At 39.6% G+C, this 19,554-nt stretch overlaps 1 protein-coding gene across 13 annotated transcripts; it reads right to left on the minus strand.

Moving 5' to 3' along the window:
* Positions 1-5,101: 5,101 nt before the first annotated feature.
* LOC133743116 (RNA polymerase II C-terminal domain phosphatase-like 4) lies at positions 5,102-12,825 on the minus strand. 13 transcript variants are annotated; one of them, XR_009862965.1, is made up of 8 exons: positions 12,672-12,825; positions 11,717-12,584; positions 10,791-11,335; positions 9,497-9,650; positions 8,876-9,053; positions 8,292-8,442; positions 7,967-8,160; positions 5,102-7,887 (listed from the first exon to the last, which is right to left on the minus strand). XR_009862965.1 is itself a non-coding variant. In XM_062170901.1 (2 exons), the coding sequence occupies exon 2, from the start codon at positions 12,398-12,400 to the stop codon at positions 11,951-11,953; it is 450 nt and encodes a 149-aa protein (XP_062026885.1). In that variant the 5' UTR covers positions 12,401-12,584; positions 12,672-12,825; the 3' UTR covers positions 11,358-11,950. The 13 variants fall into 13 exon arrangements, 1 of the variants encoding a protein (XP_062026885.1); XR_009862967.1 differs by having other exon boundaries at positions 8,876-9,218; XR_009862968.1 differs by having other exon boundaries at positions 5,102-7,618; positions 7,724-7,887; positions 8,876-9,650.
* Positions 12,826-19,554: the final 6,729 nt, after the last annotated feature.

Raw genomic sequence — 19,554 nt, forward strand, 5'->3', positions numbered from 1 at the left:
TAACCATCAAGAGTTTATCAAACAACTCCTTCTTCAAGTGCACCGCCTGTTCAAGCAACCATTCCTTGAGGTCCATACGAGGCAGTATAGTACTTGTAAACTGGAAAGGTGGTGCAGCTAGAATAGCAGCTGCAGTTGGGCACGTGCAAAAGATATGGGAGGTGTCCTCATACGGATGAGAACACAGTAGGCAATGGAGATCTCCCTCATATCCTTTAGTCAGCAGTTTAGCTCGTGTAGGAAGCAGGTTGGAGCATGCTCTCCATACACAGATCTGTACCTTCCCCGGAACTTTGGCACGCCAAAGTCTTTTCCATAGTTCCCGAAATGGATCACCACTAGATGTAGAGACAAGAACATTCTCTAGAACCCGAGTTCGAGCTATCCAGTACGCTGTTTTAACGGAATAGAAACCTCTTTTCTCTGGACTCCAACAAATTGTATCACACCGAGTACGACGACTGAGAGGAATACTAAGTACCTTGTGAGCTACGTCAGGTGGAAAGATGGCAGTTACTGCCTCTGGAATCCATTGTCTTGTATGTGAGTCAATCAAATCCGAGACAAGCTCAAAAACACAATTCCTAGGTTTGTGGATCATATATTGCTGGCAATTAGGAATCCATTTATCATTCCAAATATTGACTTGAGTGCCATTGCCAATACACCCCAGCCTTTAGCACTGGTCTACCATTTAGAATGCTTCGCCAAGAAAAGGATGGCGAGTCTCCCATTTCAGCCTCCCAGAAGGAGCAGTGTGGAAAATACTTGGCCTTGTATAGTTTGGCAATCAAAGAATGAGGGTTGGAGAGTATCCTCCACCCTTGTTTGCCAAGCATGGCGAGGTTGTACGCATAAAGATCCTTAAAGCCCATTCCACCCTCATGTTTGGTGAGGCATAATTTCTCCCAACTCCTCCAATGGATCTTTTTCTTGTCATCGGTGTCACCCCAGAAGAACGAAGCATAGAGCTTATGAATGTCATCACACAGAGTTTTTGGTAGTAAGTAACAGTTCATTGCGTACAATGGCATGGTTTGAGCTACTGCTTTGATGAGAATTTCTTTCCCTGCCGAGCTAAGGACCTTTGCCTTCCAGTTTACTAAGGTCTTTGTCAGCTTTTCTTTGATGTACGCAAAAATTGCAGATTTGGATCTCCCCACCCTCATAGGTAAACCCAAATACTTATCATGTTCCTTGACACATTGGACCCCCAAAATAGCTGCCAAGTGATGTTGCCTGTCCTCCAGAACATTGTTACTGAAGACTACACTACTTTTCTGAAAATTCACTTTTTGTCCGGAGGCCCTTTCATACGTATCCAGAAGTAACTTGTAGTGCAAGCATTCTTCATCTGTGGCAGAACCAAAGAGTATACTATCATCTGCAAAGAAAAGATGGTGCAATGTAGGGGCTTGAGGACACATAGTGAGTCCCTGAATAGTTCGTTGACTCACAGCCTGGGAGATTAAGGCTGATAAACCTTCACCACATAAAATAAAAAGATAGGGTGACAAAGGATCACCTTGTCTGATGCCTCGTGTAGGAGTAATCGGAGGAGACGGCTCCCCATGTAAGAGAATGGAATATGTCACAGAACAGATGCACTTCATGATAATGTGAATCCATTGAGATGCAAAACCCAATTTCGTGAGAATAGCAGATATAAACGACCAATCAAGTCTATCATATGCTTTAGAAATATCAAGCTTAAGGGAGAAGAAACCTTCCTCTTGATTTCGGAGTTTGTGCATAAAGTGTGCTGCCTCATTTGCTACTAAAGTATTATCGGAGATGAGCCTACCCGGGACATACGCACTTTGTAATGGAGATACAATTTCAGGAAGCCAAACTTTCAACCGATTAGCTACAACTTTCGAACCAATTCTGCAAATAACATTACACAACGCAATTGGGCGAAAGTGCATTGCTTCCTTTGGGTCCTTTATCTTGGGTATCAAGCAAAGGTATGTATAGTTAGACTCCGGCCACATCTCCCCATGAGTCAACAAATCCCGCACTGCCAAACAAACATCATGACTAACAATATCCCAATATTTCTGATAGAAAAATGGAGACATACCATCGGGTCCAGGACTTTTTGAAGGATGCATTTGAAAGAGAGCGGTTTTAATCTCTTCGTCTGTGTACGTAGCCATCAAAGCATTATTCATGTCAGTCGTCACCTTGCATGGTACAGCCCCTATGACAGTATCAAGAGCCTCCCAATCAATTGGTTCAGCTGAAAAAATCTGCTGAAAATACGCAGAGAAGAGTCGTTTGATCTCATGCTCACTTGACTGCCACACATTGTTTTCATCCACTAAACCCCTGACCATATTCCTACTTCTTCGGTTACTTGCTTTCCGGTGAAAGTAGGCCGTATTTCTGTCCCCATCTTTCAACCAGAGGGCACGGGATCGCTGCTTCCAATACTTTTCCTGAGTAGACAGTAGCTGACTAAATTGCACATGTAGCTTCCTTTGCTCTTCGTATCCCTGTATGGAATAGGGTTGTCTCATCAAGTCTCTGAGTTTTTCTTGAATGATTTTCATCTCATTCTGCTGACTGGTAAACTCAGTTCGATGCCATGCACCCAACCTACTTCCCAACTCTTTTGTCTTGTTACCAATCTGCTGAAGGCCTTTTCCCGTCGTAGGCAGTGCCCAACCTTGCTTGACAATGTGTGTACACTCTTCCTTCTCAAACCAACACTCCTCGAACCGGAATGGTCTGTTAAGCCTTCGCTTCACCCGTGGTGCCATGTAGGCTTCAATTAGTAAAGGACTATGGTCGGATTCCGATGGACTGAGGGTTAACACCTTACTATATGGAAAGCGACTACGCCATTGGTTGGTTTGGAAAGCCCTATCCAGTCGTTCTTTTGTATATCTATTCGACCAGGTAAAACGACTCCCCACAAAACCCATATCACGGAAACCACACCCTGTCATCGTTCGTCGAAACTTTGTCATCGCTGCAAGAGCCCTAGGAGGCCCTCCGGACTTATCTTTTCGTGCCCACACCTCATTGAAATCGCCTGCCATCAACCAAGGCAGAAAACATGTCTGTGCAGCTAGGGTTTCTATCAACTGCCAAGTTCTATCTCTGCCTCCCCGTGCAGCGACCCCATAAATGCCCGTGAACCTCCAAAGATCGGATCCCGGCTTCCCAACCTCGACATCAATATGATTGGGCGAGTGGCTTCGCATATTTACATGTGTATCATCCGTCCACAGAATTGCGAGGCCCTGCGAGTCTTCCTCATGCGGAACACAAAAACTATCCTTGAATCCGATGCGACGTGTGATGGAGTCTATCGTATGTTTTTGGGCTAGGGTTTCCGACAGGAAAATCAACGTAGGTTTCTTTGCCAAAACAATATCAACGAGGGCCCTCTGTGTTTCAGCGTTGACTATGCCTCTGCAGTTCCATACCAAAATGTTGCCTTGTAACATCTCTGGTAAATTCGGTGCCGGCCTCAAGCGGCGGCTTTGGTGGCAGCACACAAGAAGCGGCGGTGCCTTAGGGTTTTTTTTCTTAATTTCTATTGCCTGTCAATATGTGTTACTGAGATGTCATTTAGTCACATCAAATACTGATATATGCTTTTTTGGTGGTTGACAATAAGCCAATCACAGTTATAAAACCCAGGTTTGATTCGAAAATGATTTGGATCCTCTAAAGTTAATAATCCTCCTAATCCAATGAGTTTAACTGTGCCACATAAGCTAACGATCTTTTTTGGATTTTCGTGTTTCTCAAAACAATCTTAACGTCGTTAAGATACCATAAGAAAAAAAAAAACTAGTCTTCGAACTAAATTCAGAAGTAAGGGATTTCTAATCATTTTTATTTCTCCTCTGCCTCCAATTCCTTCTTTGTGCTTCATTTGTTATTTATCTTGACATCCATGGCTGCATTAACCATGAAACTGACTTCTTGCAGTTCTATTAATTGGAAAATTCATCAAGAAATAATGATCCTATGCTATTTAATTGGTTTTCATAAATACAAATTCGATGTATTCTGTTCAACATAAGTTTAGGGCTCCCGAAAATTTTGATTTGAAGATACCCAAATTAAACATACGAATCAATATATTTGAATAGGAAACTGATGGGAGTGTGCATCGATATTTTGGAATCTCTTCACTTGACAATTATTTAGGGTATGTATCCCTTAACCTTGTCTACTTATTCTTCCTTCATTGTTCTGCCTTCTGTGAGGAATCTACCTTAAAACTAGGGTCAATCGTGTTCATATCGCAAGAGATCACAATCATCATATTCAAATGAATACTACACTCTTGAGACTTCAAAAAGAGATCCACAGCCACAAATGACCGTCGGATTAGAACTGAAAGCATGTCGAGCAACATTTATAACGTATGTCGTATTACGTACATGATCTATGGATTTTTTTTTTTTTTTTGACCCAGATCTAGGGATATTAGTGCAAGAAAAGTTTAGAAATGATCGTTTCTTCTTTCGCTTCTTTAATTATACAGCAATCCGTTATTAGTTAATAGGATTCTGAATTGCCTCATACAAGTTTAGGCCAGCTGATGTTCATGAGACTTGGAAAACACTGCAAACTATGATTGATTGATTTTCACACATTTTTATGTTTTAATTCTCAAATATTGCATCTAAGTCCAGATTAATCATGCGAGAAAGACTAAATAAGCATCAAGTATCAACTGGAGACTGCACATCATGTCAGATCGATATAAGTTATAAACTGAATCAACCAAATCTAGGAGAGGTACTTTTGCAGAACCATGCCTAACATCAAATTAACGACAGTGATTACTAAGGAGATGACCATGATCACCCCTGAGCATTTACAGATAACCAATACTTGATCAAACAATAACAGATTTTTAAGATCCTACTCCCATTTCATTCTCAAATTAAATGATGTTTGATTAAATACTGTATCTCCAAAATACCCCCCTCTCTATCGTCTTCACCCAAAAACACATTTTTCAACTTTGGCATCCGAAGATACTTGAGAGGCATTGTTTCCATGTCTTTCCCATCACTACTATACTAAGGAACTTCAAGTCGAATTGAATGCATAAACGAAGATATCAACAAACCACTAATAGTAGAAGCTAATTCATTCACAAGTGAAAGGACTACAAACATTGAACCCACAAATATTATTATTCCCACACGACCATAGCATTACAACTAAAAGCATATCGAGCAAAACAATGTACGCATATTACATCAGGGGATGTAAGTGCACTAAAAAAAATTGTCTTTACAGTTTGTTAACATGGAAATAAACTATTGGAGTCTAACTAAACGATAACTATATATCTCCAAAGGGAAGGTGTTGAACAAAAGAATTTGAATCCTCACCCCGTGGCTTGGTCTTGCTTCTGCTTTCTTCACAAAGATTTGATTACTGAAATCAAATGACTTTGCACAATCGAACCAACTATCAGTCTCACCTTCAGACCAGCTGGGGTGGGGATATCTTATTTTCCTTGAAATTGTCGAGGCTTTTGGTAAGCATCAGAGCAGTGACATAACTGTCTCGTCCTGAGGAATTTGAAAGCTTCAATCACTACCAGTATGAGTAGATGATGACATCAATTTGTTTCTGAAGGAAAAACCTTTTCAGCAACGACGAGTATCACTATTGCATTCAGCTTTTGTTGGCTACTTTTCTTTGCCCTGTAATCGTTAAGCAATTTGACAAGAATGGCCATTTGTGAAGGAGGTAAGAGCCTTGTGAGCACGGTCAACAGCAGAGGAACATCAACTTTTTGAGTAGCTGTCATTCTCTAAAAGCACCGATAGCAATAGTACAGTTCTCCCCTAAATAAACGCACTAGTAAAAGCGCTACCTGTGTAGATGTTGGATAATCCTTCAAGAAAGGAAAGGCCTTGAAGCTTACAGCATAAGTAGGAAAAACGTGGGAGTTCATGAAAGCAACATATAATATTAGAACCCTTCAGAATAATTTTGTCCTTGGCTGCACATGCTTTTCCTCCTTAAACCATACTTGAACAGCATGTCTTGGGAGGTATTGATTTTTTTTTTTAATGATTTTTTTTCTCTATATGGTAAAAATGCTAGTTGTATCAAAAGCTAAATTTTCAACCAAGAGGTAGTTGTCAAAACAAGTAAATCTTACCAGTAAACCTATTACCAATTATTTCCTAAATGAACTTTACAGAACATATCAAATGAACATTACGAAATGATGTGCACGAAACATAGTTTGTGATTAGATAGCAACAGAACAAAACCATATATGGTCACTAACCTCTTGACAAATTATTCTGGCCAGAAAAGTTAAAGCCACGGTCAGTTTGCATTGATCCTCAACGAATGAAGTGGTATTTTGCAGAAAATGGAATGGGATATTCTTTTCCTCTTTTCAAGCAGTCTCAACTTCTTCCAAGAGGCCTAACACATTACAAAAAATGCACAGTCCGCCATCTTAGGCAGATCACCGGCTTGATTTGGTCAAGAAACTGTTTCCAGGATGCCTAACAACCTTCAACAATTGTTTCCGAACAGTTCTTACACATCCCTCACATCTACACCAGAAGGATTTCTGGCTAGTTCATCACAGAAGATACGGCTGATTACCTTAAGCACTTCAAGAAGTGCTGCAAGATATCCACATTCATCAGTCTTTAACTCAGCATAAGACTTCCATTTAGCTAGGCCCATTTTGTCTTCTCGACAACGATTAGATTGTCCCGGCTTTCCTTTGTCCATGCCTCTTCTGTATCATCAAGGATCAAAACATTAGAATAATTGCAGCCAATGGTTTTCATGTGGACTTGATCCAAATTTCTAGTTTTGCCACATGGCACAATTTTAAATGTCTCCCAATGTCTTTGCAACTTCTTCCTTCCATTCATCAGCCTATCTATGTCCAAGTACCCTTGCAGCTTCTTTCAGTGCCTTTGGGAGACCAGCGCATTCTCTAGCTACCTCCCTCGCTTCATCATAGGAATTGGTAGATTCATGAAAAGACTTCCCTGAATTGTTCAGGAATAAATTCCAAGAATCTTCCTCTGGTAGACTGTTGAGAGGGATCAGTGCTTGGTGTGAGAGGGATCAGTGCTTGGCACCACATAGCATGGCAGACATTCATTATCCTTGGTGAGTAGGACTTCTGAATTGCATCACCGAAGCTCACTCTGACCAGGAATTTCAATGCTTGACAGATCTATTATCCCCAAATGTCATCCAAGATTATAAGGATCCCATTTTCAATCATGATCCTCTCTTTAATCTTCTGTCTCTTCCAAATTCTGTCTTCTCCACCATTTCAATCCCAGCAGATCTGCCAATGTGCTTTGAATTTTGTGCAAATCAGGGCTTTGGGATACAACAACCATAATCACATAAGCAAAAAGCCCATCCTTTTCAGCTTGTACACCGACATGTTTCACCATGGTTGTCTTGCCAACGCCTCCTCTTCCGTGCACCCCAATCACAGTGATGTTATCATCCTCCAGTATTTTATTGACTTCAACCATGGCTCGTCTTGTTTCTTCAAATTCTGTGACCTCCCATGGGTACTTCAAGTACTTTGTTGCACACAAACTCCACCATGTATTCAACAAGTTCAATTTCAGTCCTACAATGAAGTGGGTCATGAGTTAATTAGTCAAATAATAAATACAAAAGTACAACTCTTGTTGAGATAGTTTATCATGCTTGCTTATAATTCCTTGAATCCCACCCAGAGAGACCGGCTACTTCTTTCAAAGCAACTCTCCACTGCTTCACCTTCTGTTCGTCTTCCCCCAATGATTCATGCTTAGTTAAAGCTTATTCAAAACTCTTGTTTTCATGTCGAACATCAGAGGGATCCACATAATCGGTAAAATTGTATCCTGCACTTCCCTGCATTGCAAAGTCTTTGTAAGTTCATCCAAACACCATAGAAAAAGCATAGTTTTCTGACAGAACAATGACAGCAAACCTTGATTCTTCAATTGCAGTTAGCAGACTGAGAGAAATATCCTCCCCATTTACAAGCTGTATGTCATCCTTCAATGTTTTAATTACTCTCGTGTTTTCCAATTCATGGTACAAATGGGATAAAAAAACCCCTACGGGTGTCTACACCTCTGAAACTTGAAAACACATCATGCTTCCACTGAGTAGACGTTTCAGCTGCAGTAAGAAACCAACCAAAAATGAAACAAGAACAGGTCAAGAAACCAACAAAAGACGCAAAGCAGAAATCACAATGAAAAACACACGAAGCAATGGAAGGGAGAGAGTTTGAAAACCAAGTAACTGACAAGTCCAACAGGCAGCTTGTCATGTTGCTTCAACTGCTTCAAAATCTTCGATGGAATTTGACATTGTACGCTCAATTTCAGTAGTGTCTTTTCTTGTTGCTTCAAAATCTCCCTTAGACATCTTAAACTCAATATCAGTGGTCGTACTTTACTGCAGACATGCATGGGAAACATCTAAATACAAATCTTGGAGGTTCTCGAGGAGACTGAATGATAGAAGTGATGTCATGTAAAAAGTTTCTGTGATCTCATGTAAATCAGCATTCTGTTTTGGTAATAAAATCTGGAGTATTGGACATACCAGCTTTTCAGGTAGCTTGTGGATTTAATTTCATTACTGAGATTGCAAAGTACCTCTATGTGCATTAATGTTTGAAGTGCAACACTCAACAAACCATTTATAATTGTACACTGAGCTTGTATTATATTGGTTTTTCATGTAAAGGGACTTAACATACTGGGAGGGTGAAAATCAAGGACAGCATCAGGTCTTTGAATCAAAAAGAAAAATACCAGATGACTACTATTACACCATAGAGATCTATATATAAAAAAGAACAGTTGAGAACTATATATAGACATACCCAGTGGCAAGAATTTGCTCAAACATAATCCTGACCATGTCAACTGATCTCTAACTGTCACAAGGTATGAGATATGGCTGCTGGAATCTCTTTGGGCAGTTGCTTTTAACATCATGATATATTAGCACATCTGCTAGATCAATCAACTTTTTGCGGCCTCAATTGCTAAATCAACAACCTTGAATATAGTTACACATCAGTGAAACATGTCTCAATACCCACATAATCCAAACGAAAAGATGACAGTTGTTTTTGACCCCATGATCCAGCAAATGATCGAAATTAGACATACTGACACATCGGCTAGATGAATCAACTCTGCGGCCTCAGCTAGACGACCAACCTTGAATATATTGACACACCAGTGAAACAAGTGTCCATACCCATGTATCCAAAACAAATGACAATAGAGAGTTCACTGAGGTTGATGCAATTTTATCAGAGCTAGCCGAGTGCTAGGACAACATGCACACGCTATACATAAGCTAATTTTCAAATTAGCTGAGTAGTAGGACACAATGTGCTAGACAGAAGCTACCACAAAATGAACTACACTAGAAAGTAATGAAAAACATAATAAGCTAGGCAATATTAAATTCAGAAAAGAAGTTTCGCTAAAACCTTCTGCCTGCTCAAGTATGTTCAGAAATCATCCTAAGCATGTCGACTGAATGCTTCACTTGGAAGAGTTGCTTGAATCACTACAAGAAACCTTTGCAACAATCCGATTAAAGTCACAATCAACTGAGTTTGCACCCACTGCAAGTTCGTCAAACTGCACCCATATCCATACAAAATGAAAGAAGAAATCAATAGAAAGAAGAACTGAATCCAAGTTTTGTATAATAGGAATACACAAAAGCAAAGGAACATTGTGGAGCTATGGAGTAAACAAGTGACACTAGTGAGAGGAAGTTGCCGGAATTTCAAATATTGAATTTAAGCCCAGATTAATCATGCGAGAAAGACTAAATAGGGATCAAGTATCAACTGGAGACTGCACATCATGTCAGATCGATATAAGTTATCAATTGAATCAACCAAATCTAGGATATGTACTTTTGCAGAACCTTGCCTAACGTCAAATTAACGACAGTGATTACTAAAGGAGATGACCATGAATCCATGATCACCCTGAGCATTTACAGATAACCAATACGTGATCAAACAATAACAGATTTTTAAGATCCTACTCTCATTTCATTCTCAAATTAACTTATATTTGATCAAACTGTATCTCCAAAATACCCGCCGCCCCCCCCCCCCCCCCCCTATCATCTTCACGTGATAACCAATACGTGATCAAACAATAACAGATTTTTAAGATCCTACTCTCATTTCATTCTCAAATTAACTTATATTTGATCAAATACTGTATCTCCAAAATACCCGCCGCCCCCGCCCCCCTATCATCTTCACCCAAAAACACATTTTTCTACTTTGGCATCCGAGGGTACTTTAGAGGCATTGTTTCCATGTCATTCCCATCACTACTATGCTAAGGAAGACTTGAAATTCAATGCATAAACGAAGATATCAACAAACCACTAATAGTAGAAGCTAATTCATAAACAAGTGAAATGATTACAAACATTGAACCCACAAATATTATTATTCCCACACGACAATAGCATTACAACTAAAAGCATATCGAGCAAAATAATGTACGCATATTACATCAGGCCGGGGATGTAAGTGCACTAAAAAAAAAAAAATTGTCTTTACAGTTTGTTAACATGGAAATAGGGAGAGAGTCAAGTTTTGGGCATCCTTATGGGTTTCTATTGCTTTTTTAATAAAAAGCTGTTTCTTCTCAAAAAAAAAAAACATGGAAATAGACTATTTGGAGTCTAACTAAACGATAACTATATATCTCCAAAGGGAAGGTGTTGAACAAAAGAATTAGAATCATCACCCCGTGGCTTGGTCTTGCTTCTGCTTTCTTCACAAAGATTTGATTACTGAAATCAAATGACTTTGCACAATCGAACCAACTATCAGTCTCACCTTCAGACCAGCTGGGGTGGGGATATCTTAGTTTCTTTGAAATCGTCGAGGCTTTTGGTAACCATCAGAGCAGTAACATAACTGTCTTGTCCTGAGGAATTTGAAAGCTTCAATCACTAGCAGTATGATTAGTTGATGACATCAACTTGTTTCTGAAGGCAAAACCTTTTCAGCAACGACAAGTATCACTATTGCATTCAGCTTTTGTTGGCTACTTTTCTTTGCCCTGTAATCGTTAAGCAATTTGACAAGAATGGCCATTTGTGAAGGAGGTAAGAGCCTTGCGAGCACGGTCAACAGCAGAGGAACATCAACTTTTTGAGTAGCTGTCATTCTCTAAAAGCACCGATAGCAATAGTACTAGCAGTACTTTCTCCCCTAAATAAACGCACTAGTAAAACCGCTCCCTGTGTAGATGTTGGATAATCCTCCAAGAAAGGAAAGGCCTTGAAGCTTACAACATAAGTAGGAAAAACGTGGGAGTACGTTCATGAAAGCAACATATAATATTAGAACCCTTCAGAATAATTTTGTCCTTGGCTGCATATGCTTTTCCTCCTTAAACCATACTTGAACAGCATGTCTTGGGAGGTATTGATTTTTTTTTTTTAATGATTTTTTCTCTCTATATGGTAAAAATGCTAGTTGTATCAAAAGCTAAAATTTCAACCAAGAGGTAGTTGTGAAACAAGTAAATCTTAGCAGTAAACCTATTACCAATTATTTCCAAAATGAGCTTTACAGAACATATCAAACGAACATTACGAAATGATGTGCACGAAACATAGTTTGTGATTAGATAGCAACAGAACAAAACCATACATGGTCACTAACCTCTTGACGAATTATTCTGGCCGGAAAAGTTAAAGCCACGGTCAGTTTGCATTGATCCTCAACGAATGAAGTGGTATTTAGCAGAGAATGGAATGGGATATTCTTTTCCTCTTTTCAAGCAGTCTCAAGTTCTTCCAAGATGCCTAACACATTACAAACTGCACAATGCGCCATCTTAGGCAGATCACCGGCTTGATTTGGTCAAGAAACTGTTTCCAGGATGCCTAACAACCTTCAACAATTGTTTCCAAACAGTTGTAACACCTCCATCACATCTACACCAGAAGGATTTCTGGCTAGTTCATCACAGAAGATACGGTTGATTACCTTAAGCACTTCAAGAAGTGCTGCAAGATATCCACATTCATCAGTCTTTAACTCAGCATAAGACTTGCATTTAGGTAGGCCCATTTTGTGCCTAAAGAAACAGTACTTCTCGGCAATGATTAGATTGTCCCGGCTTTCCTTTGTCCATGCCTCTTCCGTATCATCAAGGATCAAAACATTAGAATAATTGCAGCCAACCACAGCATCCAGACTCTTATATCGCCCCACGATTCCGTGATCCTCGCAGGATATGACTCTAGAACTGGAAGTGAAATACTCCTTCCTAGGATCAAGCAGGGCAGCCATTAGACCCGCATAGTACCGGTTACCCTTTGTGTATATGTACAGCTCAAACATCTTGCTGGCTTCATCCAAGAATCTCCAGACAAAGGGCCTGAGCTTGGTGATCACAGTTTCAAGCACGAAAACATCTCGATGAGGATGGGTTCCGATCTTGAGATAGTCTTCTTCAGGTGTCAGATTACAGAGTTGAGTGGTGTGGAGGAGTGTGTGATCAAGATCAAGAACCAAGTGGAGCTTTCTGGAGTTGGAATTGAAACATGAAAAGAACAATTAGGGTGAGAAGAACAATTTGAAACATGAAAAGAAGAAGGAAATGAAAGATTACCGTTGAGATCAAGATTTTCCTTCTCCTGAAACAACGTCGGTTGAGACAGAGTCGCCATCTCCGGCGAGTCGCTCCTGCGGGCAAAAGAAACCCTAGAATTGAGATCGAGACAGAAAGGGAGAGGGGAATGCTTTTAGGAGAGAGAGAGAGAGAGAGATAACGGCTATAAATATCGTACAAATATTGAATACGCGTTGAAATGTTTTTTTTTTTGAATAGAAGTTTAATATCAATAGATCAAACAGCCAAATGGCTATAGTCTACAAAGCTTACATAAGAAAGCCAAAGTCAAAACGACTACCCTATCTAAGCTAAAGCAAACTACTAGAGTCTCTGATGCGCTCGCAAATATGCAAGCCTATACAAAGTAATCAAGCCTCGCCTCCTACGGAAGAAATATTCAACTAACCCTTGCTTGCCAGGCACGCAATTGTGGTACAAACACTGATTAGAAACGTCATAGCAGACATATAGAAGCCTCATCACCTTGCAATAGACTTGAAGGAAATAAAATGCAATTAGTAAATAGCTATCTCCTTCCCTTTCGGGTTGGAGCCTGCTCCAGCACCTGCCTTGTCAAGTTTGGGGAAGAGCCTTTTCTTTGTTGCCCTACTCTCTTCTCCCTGCTTTGCTTTCTTCTTTTCCCCATAGGGTAGTTTGTTTCTACTACCTGCAGGTCTCCCTCTTTTTTTCTTTACCTGGAGAGGTTGCTCATCAGTTTGCTGCACTGGTACCAAACCGAGCTGTTCCGGTTCCAAGTTCAGGTTCCTTTTGCCAACAGCTAAACTCAACTTGAGCTTTTTCGGAGAAATGGTGATGTTATCATCCTCCCTTTGTCGTCTCTTCCCCATGATGCGGTCAGGTACAGTCAACATCTCAGACAATTCACGAATGTGAGCTTGACGTCGAGGTCGAGTCATCAGGATGGCCGGATTGTGGAGCAGCCGCTCCGGCAGTTGGTTGGGAAGCATAGTTCGGAATACCACCTCCTGTCCTCCCATGGAAACCCTAGACCGGATTCCTGCAGTCACTGTGCTAACCGACGTCGAACTCGAGGTCGGAACATTGCTCCCAACAAGCTGCATCTCCGGCACAGGAACAGCAACCTCCTGTGGGGCACCTAAGACCGTGCGTGCTGCACCGTCGGTCTCCTCCAACGGAGGGCCAGAGCAGGGAAGGCCGACATGAGTAACCAGGCCGCAAGTCGAGCAACGCCCAAACAGTTTGTCAAACCTAAATTTGCATAAGAACTCGACCTCATCCTCCACCCAGTACCAGCGTTGGAATGGCAGCGGCCTGTTGAGAGGGATCTCCACCCTGATGCGATATTTTCCAACTTTCTTGGCCTGTTTGTCGATCTCCTTGAAATCTCCAAGAGTAAATCCGATCAAGGACATCACCCTCTCAGAACGGAATGCAGGCGGGATGCCTTGCAAAGTGATCCAGTACGAGGCTGTGGTGAAAGGGACCGAATCAATGGCAGCCACCCCATCATAGTAGGCTAGGGCAACCGGAGCATGATTGTACCCCCATGGCGCTCCCTTCCATATCCGATCCCGATCGGTAGCGTCAGAGAGGGTGAACAGAACCCTCAGTCCCTCCGCCTCCTCTACACGGAGTGATCCATGCACCCGCCAGGCATTCCGGAACATCCCCAGAAAAGATCGATTATTGTACTCTCGAGCAGTGAGCAGCTTGCCCACCATAAACACGTCTGCCTGCCGCAGACCCTTTCCTTGTTTTGGTCGCAGATCAACCTGCTTCCTTCCCTCAGCAATCGCAAGAGATGAAGCCAGTCGAGCAGCCATGGCATCAACAGAAGACATTGTTGATGTTTGCACAGAAGCACCGCCGAAAACCCTAACCCTAGAGAGGAGGCGGCTCTGTTTTCAGAAAATACGCGTTGAAATGTTGAATACGCGTTTTCATACAAATATCGTAACTGTATAAAGCGTGATTATACAAAAAGCGTAAAAAAATAATAGTTTTTTTTTTTCAAAAAATATTGAACTTTAAGAAAATGAGGATTAAATTGCAACTGGACGCGGTTTTTTTTTTTAATTTTTATTTTATTAATAAAATAAAATAAACCCAAGAAGGAAACTTTTGTCTCAAAATTTTGGGTTAGTTTTTCAAGGCAAGATGGATGCATGCTTGTATTATTGCAATATTCTATCTTCTCTATAAATTTTTTTGCACATTAATATATGCCTAAAACAAATGTATAATATTTTTAAGATTCCTTGAAGGGAGCGCATCACGCGTATCTTAATTGTAGGTACACAAAATGCATTGTCAATGAGTTAAGTTTACCTTTAAATTAGGTACAAACAAGCTTAATGGTAAAGTTCAAGCTAGAGTACTTTTGAATTGCTATAAATATTGTGGGTTACTGACTTACTGGTAGGTTCATTAGTAGTGGTATAATGTGAATAAGTTGTTTCCTTTCATGTATATATGTATGTTATATTACGTGAGTGGATGATGCATGTAAATAACCTACCTAGTCTAAAATTCTTGCCTGAGTGAACTACCAGGTAAAAGTAGAAGTGTCATGCATTAACAAACTTGTTCCAATACATCCACTAAATAAACGATTCACTCCCTCAGCTCCTCATTCTATCTTGCTCTCCATCAACTTTCTTTCTATACATCTATATATGTGGCATTGTTACCTATCTTTTCGTCTTCCCTTTCTCCTCTCATTACTCTTCCTTACTATTCCTTCAATCACCATGCCTCTTGGAAAGCCTCATTATCATTTTCTCCTTTAGACTCTACAAGATCCTCACGATATATACAGTGGCGGATCTAGGATTTGAATTTGGGGTGGGCTACATATTCAAGTGTCTTCTTTTGGGCGAAGCCCAAAAATTTTTTCGGTACAACTATGCACAAATGTAAGAAATATCATTATGTATTGTCGTCGACGGAAGTCAGGAGGCGAGAATATTTGGAAAAGAACAAGCAGTGACTTATTGGCTATGATAACGAGAGTGAGAAACCTGCTGAGTGAAGAAGAAAACGATGACTCAATCGCTGATTAGTGATGAAAATGACTGAGAGGAGACTGAAAACCTATTCCTAATTATTTTCGGATGGGCTTTAACATCAAGACGACAACATTTTGTTGACACTATATATAGAATTTTTTTTTTCTTCAAAATTTTCGGGCGGGCTTGAGCCCACCCCATGATGTATGTAGATCCGCCAGTGGATATATATAAACCCATAGGCAACTGAAGAGAAGTTCACTTGGCCAAAAATATATAACAACTTCTCTCGGCCCTTCTTTGTGTTACATATTCTTGGCATGTTGAACATGGTTTTCAGTAGCTGGCAGATGAAAGGTACCAAAAAGTCTATCCCAAAACACAAAGAAGGGCTGAGATGGAAAAATTCATGATGCTCTTCCACCATCTTCTGAAGACGAGCTCAACGAGGCCAAGAATAAATAAGTTTTCCTTATCATAAAAATGTTAAAAACTCTGCGCTTCAAATTTTGTATTTTGGAAATGATTTTTCCATAGATGAAATGAGGACGGCAAAACACTTTTCTCAGCCCTTCTTAGTGTTATATATGCTTTGCCTGTTGATCATGGTTTTCAGCAGCTGGCATATGTAGGTAGCAAAAATTCTGTCCCAATGCAAAACACAAAGAATGGCTGAGAGAAGTTGTACTTGGCCTGTGGACAACTTCAAAGCAAAGTATGAGTTCGTGGACAACTTCTATAAGGAAGGTGGTGAGAATAAACTCTACACGGTCGGCCTAATTAAACTCTATATGGTTCATATGGATGAGTCATATAATTTTGTAAGAGCAACTCCAATCATGGAGTTAAAAGCCAAAATGGATCCCCCAATCAAAATCCACCATCTCCAACAATAGGCAATATGTAGTCATTTTGACTTAAAAGCCAAAAGTCTAGTCAAATTGGCTAAAAATTGTAGAACGAAAGCCATATTGGCTTCGGTGGGAACAGATGTGGGCCCCAGCGTCCACATGCATGTGGGCTACCAACATTTAAAATCAATGGCTCCATGTAATTCAATTTAAAATGAAAGGCCAAGATTAATTTGTTCTAAAAATAAAACTGATAATATATATTTACAATCTGACGGTGGAGAAAATAATATGGATTAAAATAAAGGTTAATAATAAAGTAATTGCGTTTTAAACCCAAAAAACCTTTAAAATACAAGAAAATTTTCTTAAAAATCAGAAAAATGTTGCTTAATTGATACGTGGCACACATATATAGATTCCCAAAAATAAATAAAAAATTTTAAAATTCAATTAATGATGATATTATATAATATGTATGGTATATAAACTCATATTGTAGTTAAATAATTGTCTAAAATGATTAATTTATGAAATGACTTTGGTTTTTGACTAAATTGGGACGGTGAAATAATACAGTCCAACCGAGATTTCAATCAATTCGCTATCACTTTTGGCACAAACTTTGCAAGCAACTGACGCAGTCGGATTGATAACTAGGTTTACCAGCAATAAACCTAACAAAAGGGTTATGGAGTCCACCAGAGATAAAAGAGAAAATTCTCTATTTTATTGATAAAAGATGAAAAGATAGGTTCTGCAGCCGCTTGCGGCTGCTTAAATAAGAGAAAAGTACCCTAGGGCGACTAACAATGAAACCCTAAAGCCCATGGGTAAAAACGAAAACAACCCAAAAATAACTAGGAAAATCAAAACTCTGAAAAATAGAAAAATGCAGTTTTGAGGCCCTAAACGACCCCGAAAGCCCGAAAAAGGCCACAGCTTATAGCAAAGCATAAGTCTTGTTTCTGGCGCGATTCCCTTTCCGGAAAGGTAAGGCACGTCCCAATCGGACACCGAGCTGTTTCGTGTCTACTAGTCACTTTTCGTTTTCCTCCTTTAGCACGATCCAACTGTTCTTCAAATTGGGCTGCCATCCGTTCTGCATCAGCAACAATCTAGAGGGCAACAAGGCGTAGCTGAGACGTAGAAAATGCATATTCATGAAGGTTAGGACTATATGTTTCAGACGTTTTCTACACTCATATGCTAAACAGAGGCCAAAGGCGACGTAATATCCCACCGACGAGTAACACCTGATTTACATAAAACATATATAAGGTAGAGCATGCATGGGCCTAGAAGGTTTGCATAGCTTGAAGAGGTAGCTTAGGGTAGGTATTTTATATATTGTTGGGCACAAGAGGATGATCCTATAATATTATGACTTTGGAAATTGTCTATTAGCTACTGTATTGCTTCCTTGGTGTTGAAAGCTCATACATGCTTAGCATAAGTATTGATCTATATACCTATTCCGATACTAGTGATGTATACATGCCTTGTCACTTTCTAAGCGTGCGTATGTGCATGCCTAATGATATTGATCGATCAGATCCTATGCATCAACTCATTCTTTTTGGAATGCAAATTTTTGATTCTTTATCCCATTCCTAAAAACTTGTATGTTTGAACTTTTTTATAGAAATAATTCAAGCTAGTCATTCTTCCATCTGTCTATATTTTGTAAGTTTGGCAGTGTGCATATACACATGCAAGGATCTCAGACCTTCTGAATTGGCTGAAGCTGGTTGTACAAATTTATGAACTTGTAAGTCATAACTCGTACGTATCATAGATTTCCTTGGTGTATTAGGGAAGTGTGCATCGATATAGGGAATTTGGTTTTCTTTTTCCTCACTTTTGTTAGAAATTTAAATATTTATTTATTAAATATTTAATTTTATTTGAATGGAAATTATAGGCAGTTAAATATCTTGTAACTGTCATCAAGAAGTGACAACATATCTGTTGAAAGAGTTCTACTGAAACAATGTAACTGATGCATTTAAATCAGTAAACACGTTCTTTCACGAACAGACATTTGACTCCTATAAAAAAAGCATCAATTCCATCTTTCTACAATAAATTGATCTTGGAATTCCTTTCCATCAAAAGTTTCTCCTAAAACCATTCTAGCATACAAGAGAGTACCACACAATTTGTGTTCGTCCGTTTTCTAGATTGTAGTGCTTCTTCTGGAAAAAGTTAATCGTTGAATTCCTGGGAGACGTTTGCCAATTCCAATTACCCTTCAAGCACCGATGAGGGAGGCAATTTCGTCTTAAGGAAATAGAACCAAGTTCTAGCCTCGATTAGTATCAGAAAAAGGGTTGTCTTAATTTTCTATTTGTTCTCTATCTGATTTGATATATCAGAGAATAATTGCAGCAATATTTCTTTTCAAATTTTCCAACAATCTTAAGACGAAATTCTCTCTTAGTTATATCGTATTGCTGTAATTTAAACTAGTTGTGATAGTTTCTGGTAAGTTACATTAATATAGGTTTTAGCTTACTGGTTTGTTTCTTTACATCCATATTATTTGTATAAAATTGTAAGTTGGATTTTCTTCTATAAAAGGAAGATGAACGGTGACAATTCAAATGTTACTAGGGATATATGATATGGGACAAAGCGAGGCAAATCCTATATCTGTGGTGATATCAGACTCCTCTAAACATGGAGAGAAACCTGAGAAGTTCAATGGAACAGACTTTAAGAGGTGGCAACAAAAGATGCTCTTCTATCTGACAACCTTGAGTTTGACAAAATTTCTGAAGGAAGATGCCCCTGCTAGTGGCTTATCTGTGGAGGCTGCTGCGGCTGCAGATGCTTAGCATCATTCTGATTTTCTGTGCAAAAATTACATCCTCAATGGATTGGACAATGCATTATACAATGTATATAGTCCAATGAAAACTGCTAAGGCCTTATGGGAGTCTCTTGACAAGAAATATAAGACCGAGGACGCTGGAAAGAAGAAATATATTATTGGGCGTTTTCTTGATTACAAGATGTTAGACTCCAAATCAGTCA

Source organism: Rosa rugosa, chromosome 4, assembly GCF_958449725.1.
Source record: "Rosa rugosa chromosome 4, drRosRugo1.1, whole genome shotgun sequence".
NCBI lineage: Eukaryota > Viridiplantae > Streptophyta > Magnoliopsida > Rosales > Rosaceae > Rosa > Rosa rugosa.